The sequence below is a fragment of the Suricata suricatta genome, chromosome 10 (assembly GCF_006229205.1).
Source record: "Suricata suricatta isolate VVHF042 chromosome 10, meerkat_22Aug2017_6uvM2_HiC, whole genome shotgun sequence".
NCBI lineage: Eukaryota > Metazoa > Chordata > Mammalia > Carnivora > Herpestidae > Suricata > Suricata suricatta.
Window position 1 is genome coordinate 48,475,450 of NC_043709.1, and position 23,796 is coordinate 48,499,245.

General features: G+C 40.8%; 1 protein-coding gene across 1 annotated transcript in view; it reads left to right on the forward strand.

Annotated features, from left to right (window-relative positions):
• GRIP1 (glutamate receptor interacting protein 1) overlaps positions 1-23,796 on the forward strand; it is a 228,996-nt gene that overhangs the window by 164,427 nt on the left and 40,773 nt on the right. Inside the window, exons 16-17 of the mRNA XM_029954085.1 lie at positions 9,191-9,260; positions 11,680-11,825. Of these exons, the coding sequence (XP_029809945.1) occupies positions 9,191-9,260; positions 11,680-11,825 (216 nt within the window). The remainder of the gene's footprint in view (positions 1-9,190; positions 9,261-11,679; positions 11,826-23,796) is intronic.

Below are 23,796 nucleotides of genomic sequence, written 5' to 3' on the forward strand. Positions count from 1 at the left end.
ACAAACTGCGAGACCATGACCTAAGCCAAAACCAAGAGTCAGATGCTTAACTGACAGAGCCATCCAGGCACCCCTAAGATTTATTCTTAAAACTTGATATACATAAGGAAAGGAGAGTATGGAGATGGATAAAATGGGTGAAGGGGAGTGGGGGATACAGGCTTCAGTTATGGAGTGAATAAGTCACGGGAACAAAAGGGACAGCATAGAGAATATAGTCAATGGTATTGTCATAGCATTGCATGGTGACAGGTGACGGGCAGCTACACTTGCGGTGAGCCTAGCAGAACACTATGTTTTACACCCGAAATGAATGTAACATTGTGTGTCAACTATACTCAGTTTTTAAAAATTTAATGTAAAAACTAATATACACAAAAACATAATTTAACTATAAAGGAGAGTATCCATGTAGAAACTAATCCTATGATATATTCCTTGTTTAAAGTCAATATTTATAGGCTTAATCTTTGAATACACTTTGAATACACTTGAAGTGTAATCAGGTGCACACAACTACAATGTATTTTATTCATATGATGAATCATTTAAAATTATGCTTTATGGTGGTATTATATACATGTTAAGTATTACATTTAATGCCAAAAATGAAAACTACTCAAACCGCCTGCCCCAAGAATGGCCTGACTTTTAACCAGCTGTAAGCTAAATCTATTCATGGAAGCCAGCGATATTACGCTATTCCTGGATGGAGATGGAGATATGATACATAAGCCTGTCAAACATGCTTGTCAGCCCATCTAGAGCTACAGCTCCATTATACAACTTATCATCATCATGCTGAGTTCGTGTGTCCTCATGGAAAATACTCATATTTTCCCAATTGAAAACACAGAATTTACTTTAAAGGAAAAAAAAAAAGGCCAGGGGCACCTGAGTGGTTCAGTTGGTTAAGCATCTGACTTCGGCTCAGGCCATGATCTTGTGGTTCATGAGTTCATGAGTTCAAGGTTCATGAATTCAGCCCCACATTGGGCTCTGTCCTGACAGCTTGGAGCCTGCTTTGGATTCTGTGTCTCCCTCTCTCTACTCCTCTTCCCACTTGTGCTTTCTCTCTCTCTCAAAAATAAATAAACATTTTTTAATGTTTATTTTTGAGAGAGACAGAGACAGAGACAGAGACAGAGCATGAATGGGAGAGGGGCAGAGAAAAAGGGAGACACAGAATCCAAAGCAGGCTCCAGGCTCCGAGCTTCTGAGCTGTCAGCACAGAGCCTGACACAGGGCTCGAACCCACGAACCATGAGATCATGACCTGAGCTGAAGTCAGATGCTTAACCAACTGAGCCACCCACGCACCACAAATAAACATTTTTTAAAAGGCCAGAGTCCATGATTATGTTATGAAATAGTAAACTCCTGAGGCCTCACACAGTTCCTGACATACACAAACAAGGTACATATTTTTTAATGTTTTTTTTTTTTTGAGAGAGAGACAGAGACAGAGAGCATGAGTGGGGGAGGAGCAGAGACAGGAGAGAGAGAATCCCAAGTAGACTCTACTCTCCAAGTGCAGAGCCTAACACGGGGCTCCATCCCACCAATGGTGAGATCATGACCTGAGCCACCCAGGTGCCTCTATAAGGTGCTTATTTAATCCCTCTCTTTGTTGAGTGAATGAATAAGGGGTCTATCAGAAGCAGTCTTCTACTGACTATCTGCTACTAACCACTGTTCACTCCAAAAAATGAGCCTTTGAAGGAGACCATGAATACAGATGTTTAAGCAAACGCCTTTGTGTGAACCAAAGATAACACTAACTTGAAAAATGATTAAGAGCAAAGCCTCAGAGCCTAGATCAACCCACTCTCTTCACCTTTCTGTACTATTTTCTTGTCCATAAAACAGTGTACTTACCCCCTTCTTTATAGCATGGTTGACAAGATTAAATGAGTTAGTATATGTAAAGTGCCTAGAACCAATTATGAATCCTAACAAATGTTAGTTACTATGATGATCGCTATTTATCTTATATGAGAGCTTCATGAAATATTTTAACCCATGCTCCACCGCACACAATTTTGTGCCAGCTGCAATTACAGCACGGAGGTAGGAAACCAAGGGACCCTCTTCTCAAACACGTGCAGGTACCGTTAGAGAAACTGAGGCAATGCAGGGGTTCATTGATGTTTCTCACCATCTTTATACTAAGTCCTCTTCCATCTTCTTCCCCTTGTGAAAACCTGAGTGGTAAAAAGCAGTCGCTCACCTCAGAAAGCCTTCTACCAGAGTCTTTTACACTTGGCTTAAGCCTCACTCTTCATACCTAATTGACTGAGAAATGAGCCTCTCTGATTTTGGATGTGGTGAGCAGTTTTAGACTAATTTTCTTAAGTTCCTGATGAGACATTCATAGCACATTAGCATCAGGCATTACTTTTATTGATGTTATTGCGATAACGTGGAACAATTTATCATAGCAAATAAAGTGGAACAGCCTCGCAGAAGGATGCAGTGTAGGATTGGAGACCGCATCCTGAAGTCTGACAGCTCAGCCAATCAGACGCCAGAGCGCATACCCACCCAACACCGCCCACCTGCCCTCCCAGTCAGAGAACACCGTTTGCCTGTCATGCGCGGTTGTCAGTAGTCATTTGATATTGGTGTTTTCTTTTGCTGTTTAACCACGGTTTGTATCTACTTTGTACCAGGCATGGCAATAAGCAGTTTATGTGTGTTTCTTACTTAATCCTCAAAATGGCCCTGTGGCATCAATGCCCATTTACCAGAAAAGAAAGGCTCAGCTTGGTGACCTGTCCAAGACCGAGAACTCACAAGGGCTACCCGGGATTCAAACCCATTCTGTCTGACTTACCGTGGGTTTTGCTGTCACACCACCACTCATCGCTGCCTCCGTCTGATTGATGACCCTTCCCACCTCCTAGATCAGAAAAGCAAAAGACAGCATTTTGTGAGTGGAGTTAATTTGTTGGCTTTTTTTTTTTTTAGTTGAGACTGAATTGTCTTCAGGAACAAAGGCTTGCTTTCTTTATATATAAAATCATAAAGCAGCCTTTATGACAAGCACAACAAATCTATCATTTTCCCCTTAAGTCTTAAGCATATTTAGAAGAAAATGGCTCAAGTTTTTTTTGCCAACTTTGCAATAAAAATTCTACTCACTGCTCCATTTCAAATCAAATAACTTGTTTTACTTGCCAGGTATCATATGTATGGTTGAAAGTAAAGTAAAACTAAATGCGTGTGTGAATGTTTGTGTGTGTGTGTGTGTGTGTGTGTGTGTGTGTGTGTGTCCAGTGTAGTTTGGATAGTTTATCAGTCCCTTTGAGCAAAGTACCTTGACTAGCAGAGTAAGATCCATAAATAGCTAGTTATTATGGAATGTTCTTGTAATACTTTGTTGATTCATATTTAACCAGCTCCAAAATTCAGAAAATTTTACCAGTCTTCTAATACAGACAAAAATTTTTAAACAAAGATAGCGTCATTTTATACCTCTTCTGACAACTATTGAGAAGCAAAGAATACATGTTCACTTTAAGAATCAGTTCTGATAATGAAGGAGGACTAGGGGTTTAAGTCTTCAGAGGTCAAAAGATGATAGCTTGAACATCGGCATTTAGCTCTGTTCCTACCCCATACCATTTTTAAATGATGGTGTAAGATTTTTCAAAAGGCACAACCCCAAAAGGAGAAGAAGAGGAAAAGAGTTAAAAGCAACCAAATTTGTTTTTTGGGCTTTTTAAGTATAATATTTAATGTTTGCTTATTTTTGAAAAACAGAGTGAGCGTGAGCAGGGTGGGGGGAGTTAGCAGAGAGGGAGACACAGAATCCAAAGCAGGCTCCAGGCTCCAAGCTGTCAGCACAGGGCTTGAACTCACAAGCTATGAGATCATAACCTGAGCCAAAGTCAGATGCTTAATTGACTGAGCCACCCAGGCACCCCAAGAGCAACTAATTTTGGAAGTGGCAGAGAAGATGGGGCAAGATGAATTTATAGAAGCAGAAGGGAAAGCTGACAGGGAACCTGGTTTGCATTTTAAACTCCCAGCAAAACCAGGAATTCGTGGAATCAGGAACTTCCAGAGGTGAGAGTGATGGGAGAGGGGAGACAGGAGGAATATTCAAAAGTCTGTTCATTAGTCCCTTAGATGCCTTCTCCCAGGCAGCACAGCCAGAACCTGGTTGCCTTCTCTGGAGAGCATGAGACGGAGGGTCTCTGGACCAGGAGAGCACAGCTGAGTGTAGCAGCACCGCCCTACAAAAGGGTGGTGGGAAAGTGTATATACTGAACATGAAGACTAGCCTTCTTCCCCTCTGTAAGCTGAAAGAAGCCAGGTAGCCGGGCTTAATACCTTCAGAGCAGAAGGAATCAGGGCCATCTGACCCAAAGAAACAGGCTGGCCTGAACTATCCACGGAAAACCATAGGCCACAAATTCCTCAGGTGCACCCAGCTTTCCAACAGCTTTTTAGGGGTGCATTCCCTAATGTGAACAGACAGCCAAGAAAAGCAGACCCCTGGGGAAAGAATCTAATACGCAAGACTATCACCAGAAACAAAGAAGAAAAATAGAAGCAGCACATTCATAAAGAAGAAAACTTTAAAAAGGAAAAAGCTGTCATTAACATTGGTGACAACCGAAGACGCTGTATATCTGGGAGGGCAGGAAATGACTACTGTGATAACATAACACACTGAGGGGGACAAAGAGCTCTTGGAGCATAATATGGCAGACATTAAAACCTTAAAATGAAGCTGAGGGAAAATCCCAGAAATTAGAACAAAACAACTCATAAATGAGGACTCTAGGATCGAGAAGAGGTATTCAGGCTGAGTCCAAATGACACAAAATCCAAATAATAGCCATTACAGAATGAAAGAGGAGAGAAGTAAACTAAGCGTTATTAGTTTATTAATGTTATTAGTGTTAAGAAAAAAAAAACAAAGGCATATTAAAAATGGTAAGCGTTCATTTGAGCAAAAATAGACTCAAGTCCGGGAGTGCCAAACCGGAAGTGGTTAGGAGCGCTCTCCCCACAGGAGCCTGGGGGAGGACACAGAAGGGTAGTGCAGACACAGAGAAAGGAGATTATTGGTTGGATGCAGCCGAAAGTCTAGTTGGCTGTTTGTGGTTGTTTTCCTTAGCATTTTGATTTTGTAACCTTGAGACATTGCAGGGCTGAGATTTTGGTTTGCTTTTATTGGCCATCACAGCATTAGAGCCGCCTCGGTCTGATGGCCTCCTTGTTTAATTAGTGTAACAAAGGTCAAGAGAACATCTAGCTGGGTTCCCAGGATCTGTGGGAAGGAAGTTCCCAAGATATGTGTAGCAACCCTAGAATGCAAACAGCCCAGACAGGTTGTGAACCTTTGCTAGAATCCCTCATCTGATTTTATATATATATATTTTTTTAATTTTTTTAATGTTTATTTATTTTTGAGAGAGAAAGAGAGATAGAGCATGAGCAAGGGAAGGGGAGAGAGAGGGAGGTCCAGAATCCAAAGCAGGCTTCAGGCTCTGAGCTGTCAGCACAGAGCTCAACGTGGGGCTCGAACTCACGAACCGTAAGATCATGACCTGAGCCGAAGTTGCACGCTTAACCAACTGAGTCACCCAGGTGCCCCTGGCTTTACATATTAAGAGGAGCTTTATGTAATCTTGGAAATCTGAGGAGTTGAATGCATGATAAACACAAGAAAACTAAGCCAACAGTGGAGCACCTGGGTGGCTCAGACAGTTAAGCAGCCAACTTTGGCTCAGGTCTTGATCTCACAGTTCGGGGATTCAGGCCCCTGGTCGGGCTCTGTGCTGACAACTTGGAGCCTGGAGCCTGCTTCAGATTCTGTGTCTCCCTCTCTCTCTGTACCTCCCCCACTCACACTCTATCTCTCTCTCAAAAAATAAACACTAAAAAAACCCCAAAATTTTTTTAAAAAGACAACAGCAACTATAGAGAAAATATGTCCTATGAAAAGGCCTGGCATGCTACATGACTTGTGTGTTAATATGTTTACATAGTCTAAGAAACTACCAAATATTGATCTTATAAAAAATTAAGACAGGGATGCCTGGGTGGCTCAGTTGGTTAAGCACCTGCTTCGGCTCAGGTCATGATCTCATGGTTTGTGGGTTCAAGCCCCACGTCAGGCTTTGTGCTGACAGCTCAGAGCCTGGAGCCTGCTTCAGATTCTGTGTCTCCCTCTCTCAATGCCCTCCCCTGCTCTGCTCTCTCTCTCTCTCTCTCTCTCTCTCAAAATTAAATAAACATTAAAATTTTTTTTAATTAAAAAAATCATGGTCCAGTAACACCTTGATTTGTGAGCATAATTCATTCTGGAAGCATGCTTTTATCCAAACACTTATATATCAAAGCAAATTTTCCCATAAGAAATAATGGAAACTCAAATGATTCATTTCACAATCCAAAAAATATTTATATAAAAATGACTACAATACTGTAATATAATACAAAATAATAAAGAAAATACAAAATATAATGAAAAATAAAATTAACCTACACTTATCATTGAAAACCTCCATGGCTGGTGTGAGGGAGACAAGAGAGAGGAGGGAATTGTGTCGGATGACTTTTGCCATCACTAACGGAATCACCGCTATCTGTTGGCTCAGTGTGATCTTTTTCTTTTCATGCAACCTTACCAAGGAACCTATTGATGACCTAGAATGAAGCAAAGCATTCTTAAGCTTTCTCTTGTATGGAAAAGCAAAGGACTGCCCAAAGGTGCTTTGAAATGACAAAAAAATACACTAGTGCCAGTAATGGGCACCTTCCAACATTCAGAAAAATCACTGATTTCTGCTGAACACCATGGCCTAAAACCAAGCCTTCGAGCATGAGAGGTGATCACCCACAATCTTGCAGAGAAAGAGAAAAAGAGAGAAGGAAGAACCATTGGCTCATTTGTGATCATGTGATGTTCGGTGTCACGTACTCCTCAAATTGCAAGACATCACCTGTTTATCAAGTTAAACTTTATTAGAACTGTTTGCGTCTTTCAGAACACTTGTAGAACAAGTTACTCACAATCCAAGGTTTTACCGTACACTAGAGTACGCAAACAATGACTGATCCCCAGAGCCACATTCACTTAATATGCCTGGTAGGCGTGATAGTGACAATGACAGGAGCCCCTACAGATGTGGACCCGCTCCTGGGTTCAATTTTATCACTCCCATGGGCATCTGCCTTGATGAACTTTTCAAGCCTCAGCTGTGGTATTGGTTAAAAGAAAAAGAGGAGAATCTAGTAAACATGAGAATGGCCACCATATGTGTCTATACACCATAATGACTTTCAATTCTCTCTGCAAAGCTGTGTGGGTTTGTCCAAGAGGTCCCAGTGCTATTTTCCTCTGCTGCAAAAATGACGGAGATGGGTTTGCTGTAGGATGTCGCCTCCACTGTTGTTTCATTTCAGACCACTTCGGTGGAACATGGATTTTACTAAAAACCAAGGGAAACATTGAATGCTGTGCGGTGGTTACTACAGCTTGGCAAAATACAGTGAAAATTCATTGGCAGATGCTAGAGATAACAAAGCTTTTGTTTTCGTGCCCTGTGCCCAAAACAGTTTGCAGTTGTGAAATGTGACATGCATAAAAATGCTAAATGTTTATATTTCTCTAGAGGAATTAGATCCTTGAATGGAGACTTAAATTATGAATTAGTTGTAGTGAATAGAATGGTTTGCATACTTTGCTAGAAGCTAAGAATAATGATTGAATGAAGTCCCATTAACATGTACTATGGACTAATTTAAACTGCGGGTAAGGTGTTGGTATATGTGTTTGCTTTTTTTTTTCAATGTTGTGTTGAGATATTAAACCATCTGTTCCTGAGCATAAACATTTTCCTGGGATTCAGATGAGATTATGGGATATGATATGGTTCTGTGATTATTATGGGGTGATCAGCCTGTTTATAATAAAATCTTACTTTAGGGGCCTTTTAATGATCCTTAAAAGGAAATCACTGCAGACTTCAAACTGGTAAAACATCTCCTCTCGGAGGCGAATTGTTTTTTTTTTATAAATGTCGGTATGGATTATTTTAATTATCAGACTCCTAAATTAAATGTAAACCTTTTAGATCAAGATGATATTTTTGTACTTATGTGAGCTATAGTTCATTTTCAGAATTCATTCTAAGGTAGACTTAATACCAATTGCTTTTCATTCTCATCAAATGGAAACATCGCTAAGAGAAGTTATAAAGCCCAAAACTGACCACTGTGCAGGATAACAGGATAATTTATAAACTCAATAAAAGTTACATGCACACTGGGGTGCCTGATTGGCTTAGTTGGTTAAACATCTGACTTCGGCTCAGGTCATGATCTCACAGTCCGTGAGTTTGAGCCCCACATCAGGCTCTGAGCTGTCGAGCCCATTTCGGATTCTGTGTCTCCCTCTCACTCTACCCCTCCGCCACTCACATTCTGTCTCACTCTCTCCTTCAAAAATAAACATTAAAATAATTTTTTAAGTTTCATGCACCTATTAAAATGTGCATATGTATAAAAATATAATTATGTCACACCAAATATTTACTACTGTCAATAAAATAAAATAGTCACATTCCGGAACATTTCACAGCATTCTAGTGGGGTTTCCGTAGTGTAGCGGCTTTCACGTTTGCCTAACACAGCATTCTAGGTGTGAATGTGCAGCAAAATTTTAATATTTACTGTCTATCTAGCAAAAGATTTCCTTCTGGAAAAAAAAAAGAAAAAACTTTAAATCAGTGAATCTCATCCACTTTCCAGCCCCAGCCCCTTGAGTAACATGGCATGGTCCTGTAAAAAGTGGGAGAGGGACCACACGTGTGTACCCCTAAGAGGAGCCCCCAGTTGTGTCTGATACTCTTCAATCGGGGTGTTCGCCTTTCACCTTTCTCTTGGGAATCACAGGTTGAAATGGATTTAAACCTGATATACAGCTCTGCACTTGTTTTCTCCAGTTGAACATTTAAAATGACTTTGCTTTTGTTTTTAAGTTTATAAATACTTTCGCACAGATATCTATATCAAGAGGATGTAATATACACGTTTTCTACTCCATTTGCTAAGCATCTTTGCTTGCATACAGACTGTCCCTGCATTAATCATTGCTATAAACTGGAAATGCACAGTGTGGGTGAATCTTGAGTATAAAGATGTGACTCTTCTTAATTCTTTATTACAGCACCATCTAGCAGAAAACCAGGAGATCCCCTTGTCATATCAGATATCAAGAAAGGCAGCGTGGCACACAGGTAGGGAAAATGAATTTTCTGGTTCATTCCAAGGCATTTCTATTTATTTTTTTAAGTAAACTCTATCCCTAATGTGGGGCTCAAAGTCATAACCCCAAGATCAAGAGTCATATGCTCTGATGACTGAGCCAGCTGGGTGTAAGGCTTCCTTAATTAAAGCAGAAGTGACCCCTTCCACACCCATGATAGACCTTCCTAATGGATCATTTTCCAGACAGCTGCTATTAATTGATCCTATTCAACATTGCTCATGCCATGGCTGTGTAGCTCTCTCACCTTATTTATTTATTTCTGTACCCACTATAGACAATAATCACCTGAAAATACTCGTTAGGGTCCTTCCTGAATCTATTATAGGCTCTCCTTAACTGATCATCTTCCATCCTTCATTTTCCAGCTAAAAGACTGGAAGCGGTCCCAATTATGAAACACCCCACATAGATATAATGGCTTGTGGGGGAGCTTCGCTAGATGCCGGAATGTCCTCCCTAGCCAAGCCAGATCCCTGAGCCTCGAACAGTGTCCTATTTGGTCCATATACCATTAAACCTAGGGAGTCTCAAGCTTTCGGTTTCACAGATCAAAAATATTTTTAAATGTTTGGGAATACAGATAGAAAACTTTCTGTTGTCCAATTAAGGACTTAAAAAAATCCCATCTATTATCACAGGTATTTCATTAAAGAAATACTCAAAAAATGCTCAAAAAGCAGGAAGGACGTTGTCTGGGTTTAGATATCAGCTCAGATGCCATGACAGGGAGACTCACAAACAGACTGGGTCAAACAAGACGGCAGTGCGCGGCTCATGTGACAGCTGGGAGGCAAGCAGGCAGGCGGTACAGGACTAGGGGAGCAATCCTGCCATCCTCACCAGCTTGCTTCAGTTGTTGTTTTCTAGCCACGACAGGGGAGCGACCGGGGTGCCGAGGAAGTCTGGGACGCCCATCTTCAAAGAGTGACCCAGAAGCAGAAGAGAGGAAATTAGATGCAGGAAAGCAATTAGCAATCTCTGGCATGGACATAACACACAATAGTTCTTCCCGAAACAAACACATATCCATTCTCATTATTTTTATTTCATGATGTGTTTTAAACGTTTTCAACAGACCTGCAGATCCACTGCCAGTGTGAGGCTCTCGGTGGCCACCTTGCGGATAGGTAGCATCGGATTCACCCTTTCTTCCTATTGTAGCCACAGAGGGGTTTCCCGGTGCAGATGGAAAGGGCAGGGACACCAAGACTCAGACATTCACCAAGTCTAGCCCACCATCTCTCAGCCGACTCCTGGCACCTGGAACTTCCCAGGATGAAAAGGAGTGCACCAATGTAGAGAAGCATGAGGACACCCAGGGTCTGTAAACCCTTCCCCATTACCTCCCTTCCTAGGAAACTTAGAATTCCTGAGTGAAGCTTATAGTTGTCCTGGACTAACTGAAGAAACCATTAAAAAAAGTTTTGTTTTGTTTTGCTTTTCAGAGAAAAACATTTTATTTATTTTTTGGGTTTTTTAAAAATATAGTTTATTGTCAAGTTGGTTTCCATACAGCACCCAGTGCTCATCCCAACAAGTGCCCTCCTCAATGCCCATCACCCACTTACTTCTCTCCCCCACCCCCCCATCAACCCTCAATTTGTTCACAGTATTTAAGAGACTCTTATGGTTTGCCTCCTTCCCTTTCCATAACTATTTTTCCCCTTCCCCTCCCCCATGATCCTCTGTTAGGTTTCTCCTGTTCCACTTATGAGTGAAAACATATGGTATCTGTCTCTCTCCTGACTTGTTTCACTTAGTGTAATAACCTTGAGTTGCATCCACATTGCCACAAATGGCCATATTTCATTCTTTCTCATTGCCATGTAGTCCTCCATTGTATATATAAACCACATCTTCTTGATCCATTCATCACTTGATGGACATTTAGGCTCTTTCCATGCTTTGGCTGTTGTTGAAAGTGCTATGAACATTGGGGTACATGTGCTCCTATGCATCAGCACTTGTGTATCCCTTGGGTAAATCCCTAGCAGTGCTATTGTTACATCATGGGGGAGTTCTACTGTTAATTTTTTGAGGAACCTCCGCACTGTTTTCCAGAGCGGCTGCACCAGTTTACATTCCCACCAACAGTGTAGGAGCATGCCCGTCTCTCCACATCCTTGCTAGCATCTATAGTCTCCTGATTTGTTCATTAAAAAAAAAAATGTTTTTAATACTCTGAAATTTGGTGTCATGGCAGCCATCCAAAATAAGACTGAAAAAAAAAAGAGATTTGTTAATAAAACTCTTAAATTGCATTTTAAGAATAGCTGAAGAACGTCTTTCCCTCTAAAGACTGCCATAACACTACATTATTCTTAATGCATCTTAAAGGACCAGGGGAAGTGCTCATTAATCATGTGTTGTTGTGCGTTAACTAACAGGACTGGCACCCTGGAACTGGGGGATAAACTACTTGCAATAGATAACATCCGGCTGGACAACTGTTCTATGGAAGATGCAGTTCAGATCCTCCAGCAGTGCGAAGACCTGGTGAAGCTCAAAATCCGCAAAGATGAAGATAATTCAGGTATTGATAGCCTTCTTAGTTAAGACTGATTTCTCTAACTGCCCATCTGTCACAAAAGATATTACGTCTTGATGTTTTACATACAACAGCTGGCTAGTGACATTGCAGCTGTGTTTTACATTGTTAAAAGGGTCTTTAAATTGTGTGTTAAGAGGGTAGTGTGAATTTTAAATAGTAGTGCTTTTAAATTATATAATTAAGAGGGGCACCTGGGTGGCTCAGTCGGTTAGGCGTCCGGCTTCGGCCTCGGCTCAGGTCATGATCTCACGGTTCGTGGGTTCGAGCCCCACGTCAGGCTCTGTGCTGACAGCTAGCTCAGAGCCTGGAGTCTGCTTCAGATTCTGTTTCTCCCTCTCTGCGCCTCCCCTGCTCGCACTGCCTCTGTCTCTCAAACATAAAAAAAAAAAAAAAACATTAAAATTATACAATTAAGATATTTTTATTATAAAACATTATTGCAACTGTATCAAAAATAATGTTTACAAATGAAAACTAAAGCATCACCAAATGCTACCCTAATGCAATGGAACACGTCATTTTCTAGTTGATATTTATATTACGTAGAGCCATAGTGTGTGTTATACCTTCATAAGCACAGTACCACTTTTCAGGAACTTAATATCTATCATTGTTTATTTCCTGCCTGTAATTTATTTATCATTTTTCTCTTCTTACCTCGATGGCTTCCAGTTGCATCACTCTTGTAGATAGAACAATCACAGACATCTTTATGTATGAATACCTTTACCCAACTTTTCTTCTTCTTTTGAATTATCTCCTTAGGAAATCTTTTTAGAAGTAGAACTGCTGAGTAAGAATAAAAAGGAACTTCTTGTGATTCCTGATGAGTTTTTTATCATGCTGTTTTCTTTTTTTCTTCTTTTTTTATTCTCAAGTTAGTTAAACATGCAGTGTAGTCTTAGCTTCTAGAGTAGAATCCAGCGACTCATCTCTTACATCCAACACCCAATGGTCATCCCAACAAGCACTCTCCTTAATGCCTATTGCCAACTTTCCCCAACCCTCCACTCCCAACAACCCTCAGTTTGTTCTCTGTATTTAAGAGTCTCTTATGGGAGCACCTAGGTGACTCAGTCGGTTAAAACATCAACTTTGATTCAGGTCATGATCTCACAGTTTGTGGGTTTGAGCCCCTCACTGGGCTCTGTGCTGACAACTCAGAGCCTGCAGCATGCTTTGGATTCTGTGTCTCCGTCTCTCTCTGCCCCGCCCCTCTCTCATTCTGTCACTGTCTCTCAAAAAAAAAAAAAAGAAAGAAAAAAATGTTTAAAAAAATTTCCATGAGGTAGAGACTTAAAAAAAAAAAGTATCAATGGTTTCCCTCCCTCTCTGTTTTTATCTTATTTTTCCTTCCCTTCCCCTACAATCATCTGTTAAGTTTCTCAAATTCCACATGAGTGAAATCACATGATATCTGTCTTTCACTATACAAATCTTATGAAAGAAATTGAAGAAGACACAAAGAAATGGAAAAATATTCCATGCTCATGGATTGGAAGTAGCCTGTTGTTTTCTAAAAGGGCTGTATCCATTGGGGAATGTCTGTTGCATGAACACAGTGGGCAGTGCTTCTCAAATCTCAAACTCAGATTCTTCACCGGAAAAACTCATTCAAACACAGTTCCAGGCATTACCTCAGATGAGAGCTGAGAATCTGCATTTCTAACAACCTTCCAGTAATACTACTGTGGTCCAAGGAACACAATCTGAGCAGCAGTAAGAGGTCTTTTATCTGATTATGATAAGAACCTAGAGCTGATTTTTAAAAGTCCATAACTGAAAGATGCAGCTAATGTTGGGAATTACAGAAAATGATCGCTAAGGATAGCATAAACATTTAACTTAAAATTTTACCAGTCTCAGGGGTGAAGCCGACTTCTTTGCTATGAATATCATTCTGCTGGTCATAGTTACAAGTCTTTTTACTTGTTTGTTTTCTAAACCATACATATAATATACAGTTTATGAGTTACAGTTTTGTTTTGGTTTTAATATAGTGAAAATCTAAAGAATTTAAAGTAATCTGAATGTTTACTTCATTTAGATTTGTATTTGCCCAGTATTTTCAAGTTTTTCTTCTATAGAACTAACAGTAGATTTTTGCCTAATAACCCCACTTATTGAATCTTTCCAAAGAATTTGATTTTGTTTTCATAGAACCACTGTACTCATGTTTCGTAGGTTATGTAAGATTCATCAAATTACATAGTTACAAAAACTACTAAAACTAACATAAGCAAGCTTGGGAATAAGCAAAATTGCCGTAGTTTTTAAGCTTACAACTCAACTGTTAGCAGGAACAGAGGTGCACAGAGGTACTAGAGAGACCTATTACTCTGGGGCATTCAATGGCATTGAAAGGTATATTTTTAAAGAGGATGGAGAATCACAATTAATCCAGTAATAGGTAGAGAGTGGTTAAGAGAGCTTCATTCCAACCAAAGATGAGTTATTGTCAGTGCTCTAGAATCTTCTATAATTAAGCCAACTAGATATAGAGTTTGTGGTCCTGTGTTTTTTGTTGTTGTTGTTTTTAATTTTTTTATTAAGGTTTATTCATTTTTCAGAGACAGAGTGTGAGTGGGGGAGGGGCAGAGAAAGAGGGAGACAGAATCTGAAGCAGGCTCCAGGCTCCAAGCTGCCAGCACAGAGCCTGACACGGGGCCCAAACTCGTGGACCATGAGTTCCTGACCTGAGCTAAAGTCGGATGCTTAACTGACTGAGACGCCCAGGCGCCACTCTGGGTCCTGTGTTTTTGATTCCTCTCCAAAGCCAAAACAAATTGGTAGTTGCATCCATCGGCAGAGCTGGGAAGGATGATTGTGTTCCAACATATTTTATAACCAACATTTAAAATTTTCCTCTTGTTATTTTTCAAGCAACTGATTTTCTGTACCAACATTTGCATTCTTCTCTTTACAAGCATGCTTCAATTGCACTTTCTTTAGGGGATTGATTGCAAAAAAGGATAAAGCCTCAAGCATCAGCCTGGGCTGTGTCCTAGTGAAGAAGCAACGCTCTGCAGAGAAACCCATTTTGCCTGATTTGCCAAGCTAAGCAGATCGCAGCCACCTAACTTCCAGAGTAAAAAACCCGCGCCAGAGATGAATATGTATAGTGCTCACAGTTGGCCACGTTCCCAGTTCCAAAGCCAGGCTGTGCGGCAGCAAGGAGTTCCAGAAACAGTAGCTTAGCACTTGGAGAGCCCGGTCTCACTTTCAGTTACTTCTTTCTTTTGGTTCCTCTTTCCCCCTTTTCACCTTTCCCCCTACAATCACTATGCCTAATATTATGGTAATTATTATGCTTATTAAGATAATTTTAGGAGGTTTTTTTAATTTTTTAAAATTTATTTTTGAGAGAGAGAGACAGAGACAGAGCACAAGCAGGGGAGGGGCAGAGAGAAAGGGAAATACAGAATCTGAAGCAGGCTCCAGTCTGTGAGCTGTCAGCACAGAGCCTGATGCAGGGCTCAAACTCGTGAACTGTGATAGCTAAAGTCAGATGCTTAACTGACTGGGCTGCCGTGCCTCCAAGGAGGTCCTATTTTTTAAATTCTAAATCTTTCTAAAATTCTAAGTTCTTCCATTGAAAACCATGTACCTACCGAAAATAAGACTGTAAATATAGGTGTGAGAGTCATATTTACCCAAACCAGATTTTCTCAAATTGGTGTATGAAAATATATACTCATTCAGCCATGTTTTTATAACAGACCACTATTTGAAAATTGCCATCTGTTCATTGATTTGGAAGAATTTAAGTGTTTCTTATTCTCTTCCAACACGAGGATGTAAGTACTGTATAATTTGAGTAACTGACTACTCTTTTATTCAGAACAGAGCAAGGAGTGGGGGAGGAAATTATTCAAAATGAGTTAGTTCAAGGCAGACTATGTGGTCATAAAGAGCACATGCTTTAAGATCAGGCCTGAGTTTAAAGTCCACCTCTAGCACATTTGAGCTCTGTGAGTTTGGGCAAGCTACTTAACTAGTCTGAGATTCAGCTGTATTTCTGTTAATGTACATATAGTAATACCCACCTTAGGGAACAGTTGTAACTTAGTAATAGAAATACTTACTGGCACCGTTGGTATTCAATACATGGGGGGATATCTTTATTACTATTACATCCTAAAGTGCCTTTCTCTGCCTTTGTTATCATTCAGCAAGATTTAAATGAATGGGAAATAGGCATTAATTATCATAAGTCACTGATTCTGGAAGTTTGACCCTGTGCTTAATCTGAAATTAAACTGGTGATTTGAGTTATTACCATCCTTGGTCTCAGTATTTTAAAATGGTAATATTCAGTATATATTCTTCACTCCCTAAAATGTTGTTAACAATATTGGACTTTCTCTGGGAGTCTTCCAGTTCTTTCCTTAACTATCTGCCCCTCTCAATCCTTGCTGCTCTCATCAGTTACAGAAAGTTTATAATGATACATGATAGAATTTCTTCTCCTACACTAGCAATACTGCAGTTGGGTTTAATAGCTGTTGAGCTATTGAAGATGTGAGCATATCTTCCATCTACACTGATTTCACTGCCCTGCCTTGTAGCTTACCCAAGGAGATGATAGATCTACTCTCAAAATTGTTAGTCTTTATTTTTCATTCAGTCATGCCATCAGCATTTATTTGGTATCTATGACATATTAGAGTCAGCCAGTTTCTTAGATTAAAAAAGACACAATCCCTGCCCCTAAATCAGTCACCACCTCCTAAGAGATACAGAAGAAAATAAATAATTAACGATATGACGAACGTTCCAGGTGAAGGCACAGAATGTTAAGAGAATATGGAGGCACCCATTTGAGCCTGGGGAGCTCAAGGAAATGTTTCTAACCACTTTGGTCTTGAAAGTGTTTGGGAGGTGTTGTTAGAATTAACCAGAAGACAATGAGCCAAAGCAGGAGGTCAGAAGGCTTGACACATCCTAGTAGCTGAAGTACAGATTATGTGTGAGGACTTGGTAATGGGTGAGTAGAAAGATAGAGTGAAGCCAGACCATTAGGATCCTAACCCATGCTAAGAAATTCAAACTTTACTCCAGAAGCCAATGGGCGCCACTAAAAGACTTAAAGTAGGGGAGTGAGGCCATCGTATTTGGTCCGTGATGACTGGTTGCCGGTGTTTAGTGCAGAATGGGGCATTCAAGAGTCTGAATCAACTGTTTCCAGTCCAGCCTCGGGGAGCAAGAGAATAAAATGACTAAGAACTCTAGGCCAGCTTCACAACTGATAAGCCGGGAAACTGAAAATTAAATTCTCTGAGCATCCGTTTCTTCATCTATAAATGTCCACTTAACGCCTACTTCACATGGCTGTTTCAAGGATCAAAGGAGATCATACAAGTAAGCACACAGCAATGATGTGCAGCTCCTAGTAAGGCGCAATGAATCCTAACTACCAACTGCCAGCTGTAGGATGTTTTTACATTAATCTTAGCTTTATTTTACAAGGTCCAAATCTTTTGGAACACTTGGAATTGTAGGGATTTGCCTCCCGCCCGCGATGTTCAGTGACCATTCTGCCTTCGGGAGCTTTTGCATTTGTCATCTTTCATTACCACAGGAGAAGCCAAGTCGAGCCAGATGGCTCTTGCCTGGGTCCAAGGCTCCAAAACAAGGGCTGTCACCCAATCCTTAGGTCCCCAAAATGCAAATAACCCTCTTGAAATAAAACCTATTGTCTTTCTTTGATTACTTCTATATCCCATGTAAATGAAGAGGGGGAGAGCAGCTAGCTGAGAAGCAGCCCTGAAGCAAAACAGTTGAGAATTTGGGGATTTGTAGGAAGAAATAGATGGAGCCTTCCAAACGCAGTGTACCAAATAATTCCTGAGGGCCTGCCTGCTCTGTAGGACTGCCTTTGTGCCAATCAAATACATAGCTGTTAGTGATTTCTCTCTTGATCTAGAGCACCTCTCTTCTAATACAGAGCATATTTTTAGAGACCATAAGTCCAGTAATTTACCTCCATGGGCTCTAATTTGTGTAAAGAAACATTTCCAGGCTACAATTTGTCCCATAAGAAAGCAAATTACCTTTACACATTTCCAAATAGAGCCTTGTGCACAGAAAGCCTCAGTACCAGTGAAATCTTCCCTGCAAAGGTTTGAACTTTCTTTTTTTTCTTTTTAGTACTTTCTCCCATCTCTTCTCCCTCTCAAATCTAGACTGAAGTAGCAGAAAAGCCCCATTATGAGCAAGCAAGGATGATTCTTGCTGTGCTACGAGCAGTGGTAGCAGTGGTTTTGGCAAAAAGCTAGTTCCAAAAAAGAACCTACAAGAGACTTTGGGGGGGGGTGTAATCTTCCCTTTTCTCATGCTTGATCTCAGACTAACGGTTTTTTTTAAATATTTATTTATTTTGAGGGGAGCATAAGCTGGGAGGGGCAGAGAGAGAGGGACATAGGATCCAAAGCAGGCTCTGCACTGACAAGCGGACAGCAGAGAGCACCATGTGGGGCTTGAATTCATGACCTGAGCTGAAGTAGGATGCTCAACTGACTAAGCCACTCAGGCACCCTCCAGAGTAATGGTTCTCAAACTCTAGTCAGAATCACTTAGAAACCCTGTTAAAACACAAATGGCTAGGTTCCTCCCCCAGACTTGGAATTCCTGTAGGTCTGAGGTAAAGAGAATGTGTAATGTGTATTTCCTTTTTTTTTTAATGTTTATTTATTTTTTAGACAGAGACAAAGCATGAGCAGGGAGGGGCAGAGAGAGAGGGGGAGACACAGAATCTGAAACAGACTTCAGGCTCTAAGCTGTCAGCAACAGAGCCTGACGTGGGGCTCGAACCCACGAACCTTGAGATCGTGATCTGAGCCGAAGTTGGATGCTTAACTGACTGAGCCACCTAGGCGTCCTGAGAATGTATATTTCCAGCAAGTTCTTGTATAACGTTGAAGTTCCTAGTCCGAAGACTATACTTTGAGAAGCACTGTCACAAAGCAGCATAACATGGAGACTTATTACATATATACATCTATATATAATAGTGATCCCTAACATAAAGAAATTCAAATTCTCCTCTCTGACACTTAACAACTCCTTGGGAGTCCGTGGGTACACTATTTTGATAATGGTTTATTTTCTCAGGCTGGTCCTCCAAGAAACATAGCCATACTCTGTAAAATGAATTCCGTCACTTTTAGTTGAAGTGAACTTTGATTGACCTGTACAGTTATGCATTCCAAAGGCTCTCTCCCAAATCCAGGCCCCCCCGTTTGGTCACAGAAGCAGCTGCCATTATGGATTCGAGCCAGATCATGTTCATTTAGTTAAACAGGCAACACTCAAGAAGCCTGAAAATAACATTGTAGCTAAGTAATGCTGCAATTTTGCATCTGTTCTGCAGTCCCATTAATTTTCTTAACTAGAGCTGAGCAGAACAAACAAGTAGGCTGGCCCCCTTTCATGTCTTTCGCTAATAGTTGTAAACCTTCTGTTGTGATATAAAAGCTTCTTATAATATCATTCACATCTGTTTGGGCTCACTTTGAAACTTACTGGTGATCCTGCATTTTTCCTTCTCAGAAAGTTTTCGTTCTGGCTAAACACTCCAGTTGCTCCTTTCTAAGCTGGAGCAGCCTCAAGGGGAGAAGGGCTTGGATTGCTTCCACCTCCAAAATGGTCTGAGCATAAATGGCAGTTATCACCCTCCTAAGCCATAGGACCTCGCAACCGTCAGTTGGGCTGAAGCCCGAGAAGGCAGATGGACTGGGAAGTGCAGCCTGAAACTGACTCAGACACTGTCAGCACTGTAGAGGGAGAATGTTCCAGGTTTGCTTGTCCCCACGATGGCCCCTGGGGTCTTACCGTCTCTCTCTGAGTGAGCCATAATTGGGTTTACATCACCTTGCGGAAGAAAACTAAACTTCAGAGTAGCAGGGACAGTGACTCACAAAGCTCTCTTACAGACCTTGTCCCTCGGATCTGTGACTCAAGCTAACAACATTCACTTGACCCCTCATTCATTTGTCCAGGCATTTACGAAAGTCCTCTGGATGCCAGACATTGTTCTGGAGATTTGAAGACAAAATGTCTGTTTTCAAAGTGATCCTATTCGAATGATAGAGACAGGTAGGGATATCATTGAAACAGAAGTAAAAAGTATATACTAGAACACACATTCTCAATGGGGCAAATAATAGTGCTCACGGAGCAAGGAATCTTAGACGTTGCATTACAGTGGTTTGTGGCCCTTCAAAGCTCAACACTACCTGACTGAATCCATTCCTTCATACTTAATTTCTCTTGTCAGAGAGAATTTAAATTTAATTTAATGTTTCTCCTTGACGAGGGGAACAAGAATTAAGAGAAGTTGAGAACACTGGAAGAACACACCCCTGGAAAAGCCAATATCCCTTGCCTGGTAACTAAGAAGACAAGACACATGAACCAAGTCTCAAAGCAAGAGTAGAAATTCTCCAGAGAAAGAAAGGCATTTGTGCATAGGGAGTAGCACATGCAAGGTTAACGATGTTAGAAAAGCACTTTCTAACTACACTTTAAGGAACCACAGGTGGTTCAGTGAGGAGAAAAGTTAGGAGATGGGATCATGGTGGGAGAGGAGGCATGACCGTCGGGAGACGTGGAGGGTCCAGCTCAGCTCATACAAAGAGGTTGCATTTTATATTCAAAAGACTTGGGGAACTATCAAAAAGCTTCAAGAAAGACAGTAACATATTCAGATTTATGCCTTAAAAATATTCTGGGAAGAAAAGATTGTGTATTGTGTATTGGCAGCACTGGTGAAAGTAGATGTGGGGTAGGGGCAAAGGCTGGACCCCAACCAAGAAAACAATTTAGGAAGAAACCGTTGCTGTAAAAAACAGGACAGAGCCGAGGCAGGGGCCTCTTCTAGGGCAAGTGGCGGTGGGAAGTTCTGGGAACGTCACTGGTAGACAGATGGCTCCTAAGGGTCTGGATAAGACCATGTACATTCAGCCACCACCATCTATGAAAGTAAGGAACCCAAACTAATTAAATAATTGTTTACTCAAGGTATCCAGGAGGATGTTCTAAGGGAATTAACGTCTTTTTTTTTTTTTTAAGTTTGTTTCTTTTTTTAAGTAATCTCTATACCTGACATAGGGCTGGAACTCAAGACCCTAAGATCAAGAGTCACATGCTCCTCCAACTGAGACAGCCAGGCACCCCAATATTTTCTCTTTAAGAAAACAATTTTAGGGGCGCCTGGGTGGCTCAGTTGGTTAAGCGTCCAACCTCAATTTAGGCCATGGTCTCACAGTTTGTGAGTTTGGGTCCCGTGTCTGGCTCTGAGCTGGAGCCTGTTTCAGATTCTGTGTCTCCCCCTCTCTCTGCACCTCCCCCACTAACACTCTGTCTCTCTCGCTGAAAAATAAACATAAAGACATTTTAAAAATAAATAAAAAATAAACAATTTTATTACGAAAACTTCAAATATATTTTTAAATGGAGAAAAATGGTGCAATGAACCATCACACACCATCTAGCACCAACAAGTTTTAACTTAGGATCAATCTTGCTATACAGCTCTGCTCTGATCTTAATTTGCCCACCCCACTGACACACTGAATTATACTGAACAAATTCTAGACACCTATCATCCCATCTTGTAAATATTATTAATGTATTTATAAATGATACTCTTTTTTAATTTTTTTAATGTCTTTTATTTATTTTTTGAGAGATAGAGAGAAACAGTGCAAGCAAGGGAGGCTCAGAGAAAGAGGGAGACACAGAATCTGAAGCAGGCTCCAGGCTCTGAGCTAGCAGTCAGCACAGAGCCTGACGCGGGGCTCGAACCCATGAACTGTGAGATCATGACCTGAGCCAAGGCGGGATGCTTAACTGACTGAGCCACCCAGGCACCCCTAAATGATACTCTTTTAAAGGATTTCTAAAAGATATAACTCCATATCATCACAGTTTAAAATATTAGCAATAAATCCTAATATTCAATATTCAGTGTGCCATTTCCTTGATTTTCTTACATGTGTGTTTGTGTATGTATCATTAGGGACATAGGTAGCTAGAGATAAATTGATAGATGATAGATAGATAGATAGATAGATAGATAGATAGATAGATAGATTTTTTTAAAAAACAGTTGGTTTTAATTTGGGTACAAAAAGATCTACTCATTGATTTTGGTTGTAACATCTCTTAAATATTTCCTTTCCGGTTTTCGTTTCTAACAATTTATTTAATGAAAAATTCAGAAATCTGCTTCTATTTCTGTCATAATCTAAATATGCCTTCACTTCTTTCCATCCCAATGTGATGGATAACAGGCATGTGTCCTTCCTCACTATAATACTGCCATCTTTTTTTTAATTGGCATCCCCATCACTATTTACACTCATTGAGTGCCTTAAGAATTAATGACTTGTTATTGTGGCCTGTCTTAAACCCATTCATTCCACTTCTGGTGTTACTTTGTCATCTTTGTGATGCAAGTTGCAAAACTGTTAAAAAAAAAAAAAACAAAAAACACCCAGGGCACTCACTGTGGGTTGTCTAAAGAATGAGTGAACTACAACCAGTTTCTCTGTCTTCTCCTGTGAGCGGGACTGTACCCAAACCTAGTTTCCTGTAGACCAGTGGTTATTTTCATCTGGACTGAAGTTTTAACTAAAACTTCCCACAGGCTTATGGGTTCTGGGCAGCTGGGTTCTCGTGCTGGACAGCTGTCATTTCCCACAACTCCCATCAAGCACAGGTGGCCAAATCCAAAAAGTTTGGTGTCCATTGACAAAGTGGTGTTCCAGCTTGCCCTGTAAGGGAGAACAATACAGGGTCAGGGTCTTCCCACTGGCATAAACAGCCGCCCTGAAGGATCAGCAGAGTGCCCCGGGGTGACTGATACTTAATCACGTCAAGATCTACTAATCAAATTACTCACCTAGAATTCTATCCAGAATGTAGTTGGTAACACAGTCTACAAAGTACATGTAATCTAGCCAATAATACCCTATTCATTTATGTCAAAGCCAGCTCTGAAGGAGGATGATATATCATAGTGTCGAAAAATTTAGACTTTAGACCTCTGCCTCCATATAACACAGTATCCTCCTGCTTCCCTCAGCAGCTCCTGAGCACATGACCACCACCTTGTTGGCCATCACTTAGGTAAAAGCCTGTACGTAGTTTGTGAATCGTCAGAGCCAATTGACACTGGATGTGGAGGCTTCTCATCTGCCAATATATATTTGAGTGTAATATGGAATATTTTTATATCATAAGAAGTTGATGAAATCATTGCAAGGTGTGGTGAACAGTCTTTAATTCTCTATGCATGGAGCTTATTAGGAGTAAGGTACCAAGGACGTAGAGGGGATGGGTACATTCCAGAATGAAGCGTTTATGGCAGGAAGGAAGTAAACGCTGGCAGGAGAGAACACATCCCTTCCTATACTACTCTCTAGACCTTTCATTTTATGCTCATTGTAATTGTTCACTGTACACACAGATAACTGAATTGTTAATTCAAGTTTTCTTTTCCTCCTTATTTCAGGCTTTCATGTCATAAATGAACAGCTGCTCGTTGCACAAATGTGACTGTGGTAATGCTTAACTATGATACAGTCCGACTGTACAAGCTGACTGTGTTAAAGCAGCTACTGGCTCATGTCATTGTATCCTTAGGTACAGAAATGAAAAACCTCCTTAGCCATTCACAGCTCCCAGGCTCAAGGAATAAAACGAGAAATGCTCAAGAACTTTAGCAAATAAGAAGAGTTTGAAATGGGAGACTACGTGTTTGTAATCCTGACACAGACAAAACACCCAGCAATGTGGAAGGTGTCCCTTGATGTCTTGTGGGCCAGTGCTGTAGGCGGACCACATGAACAGATGGTTGCCTCCATACTAATGTTAAATAGTGAAAACTAGTTCGTGACCGTGTGGCAGCCTGGTGTATGCTTCTGAAACGTGATTTGCATGGCTCTTC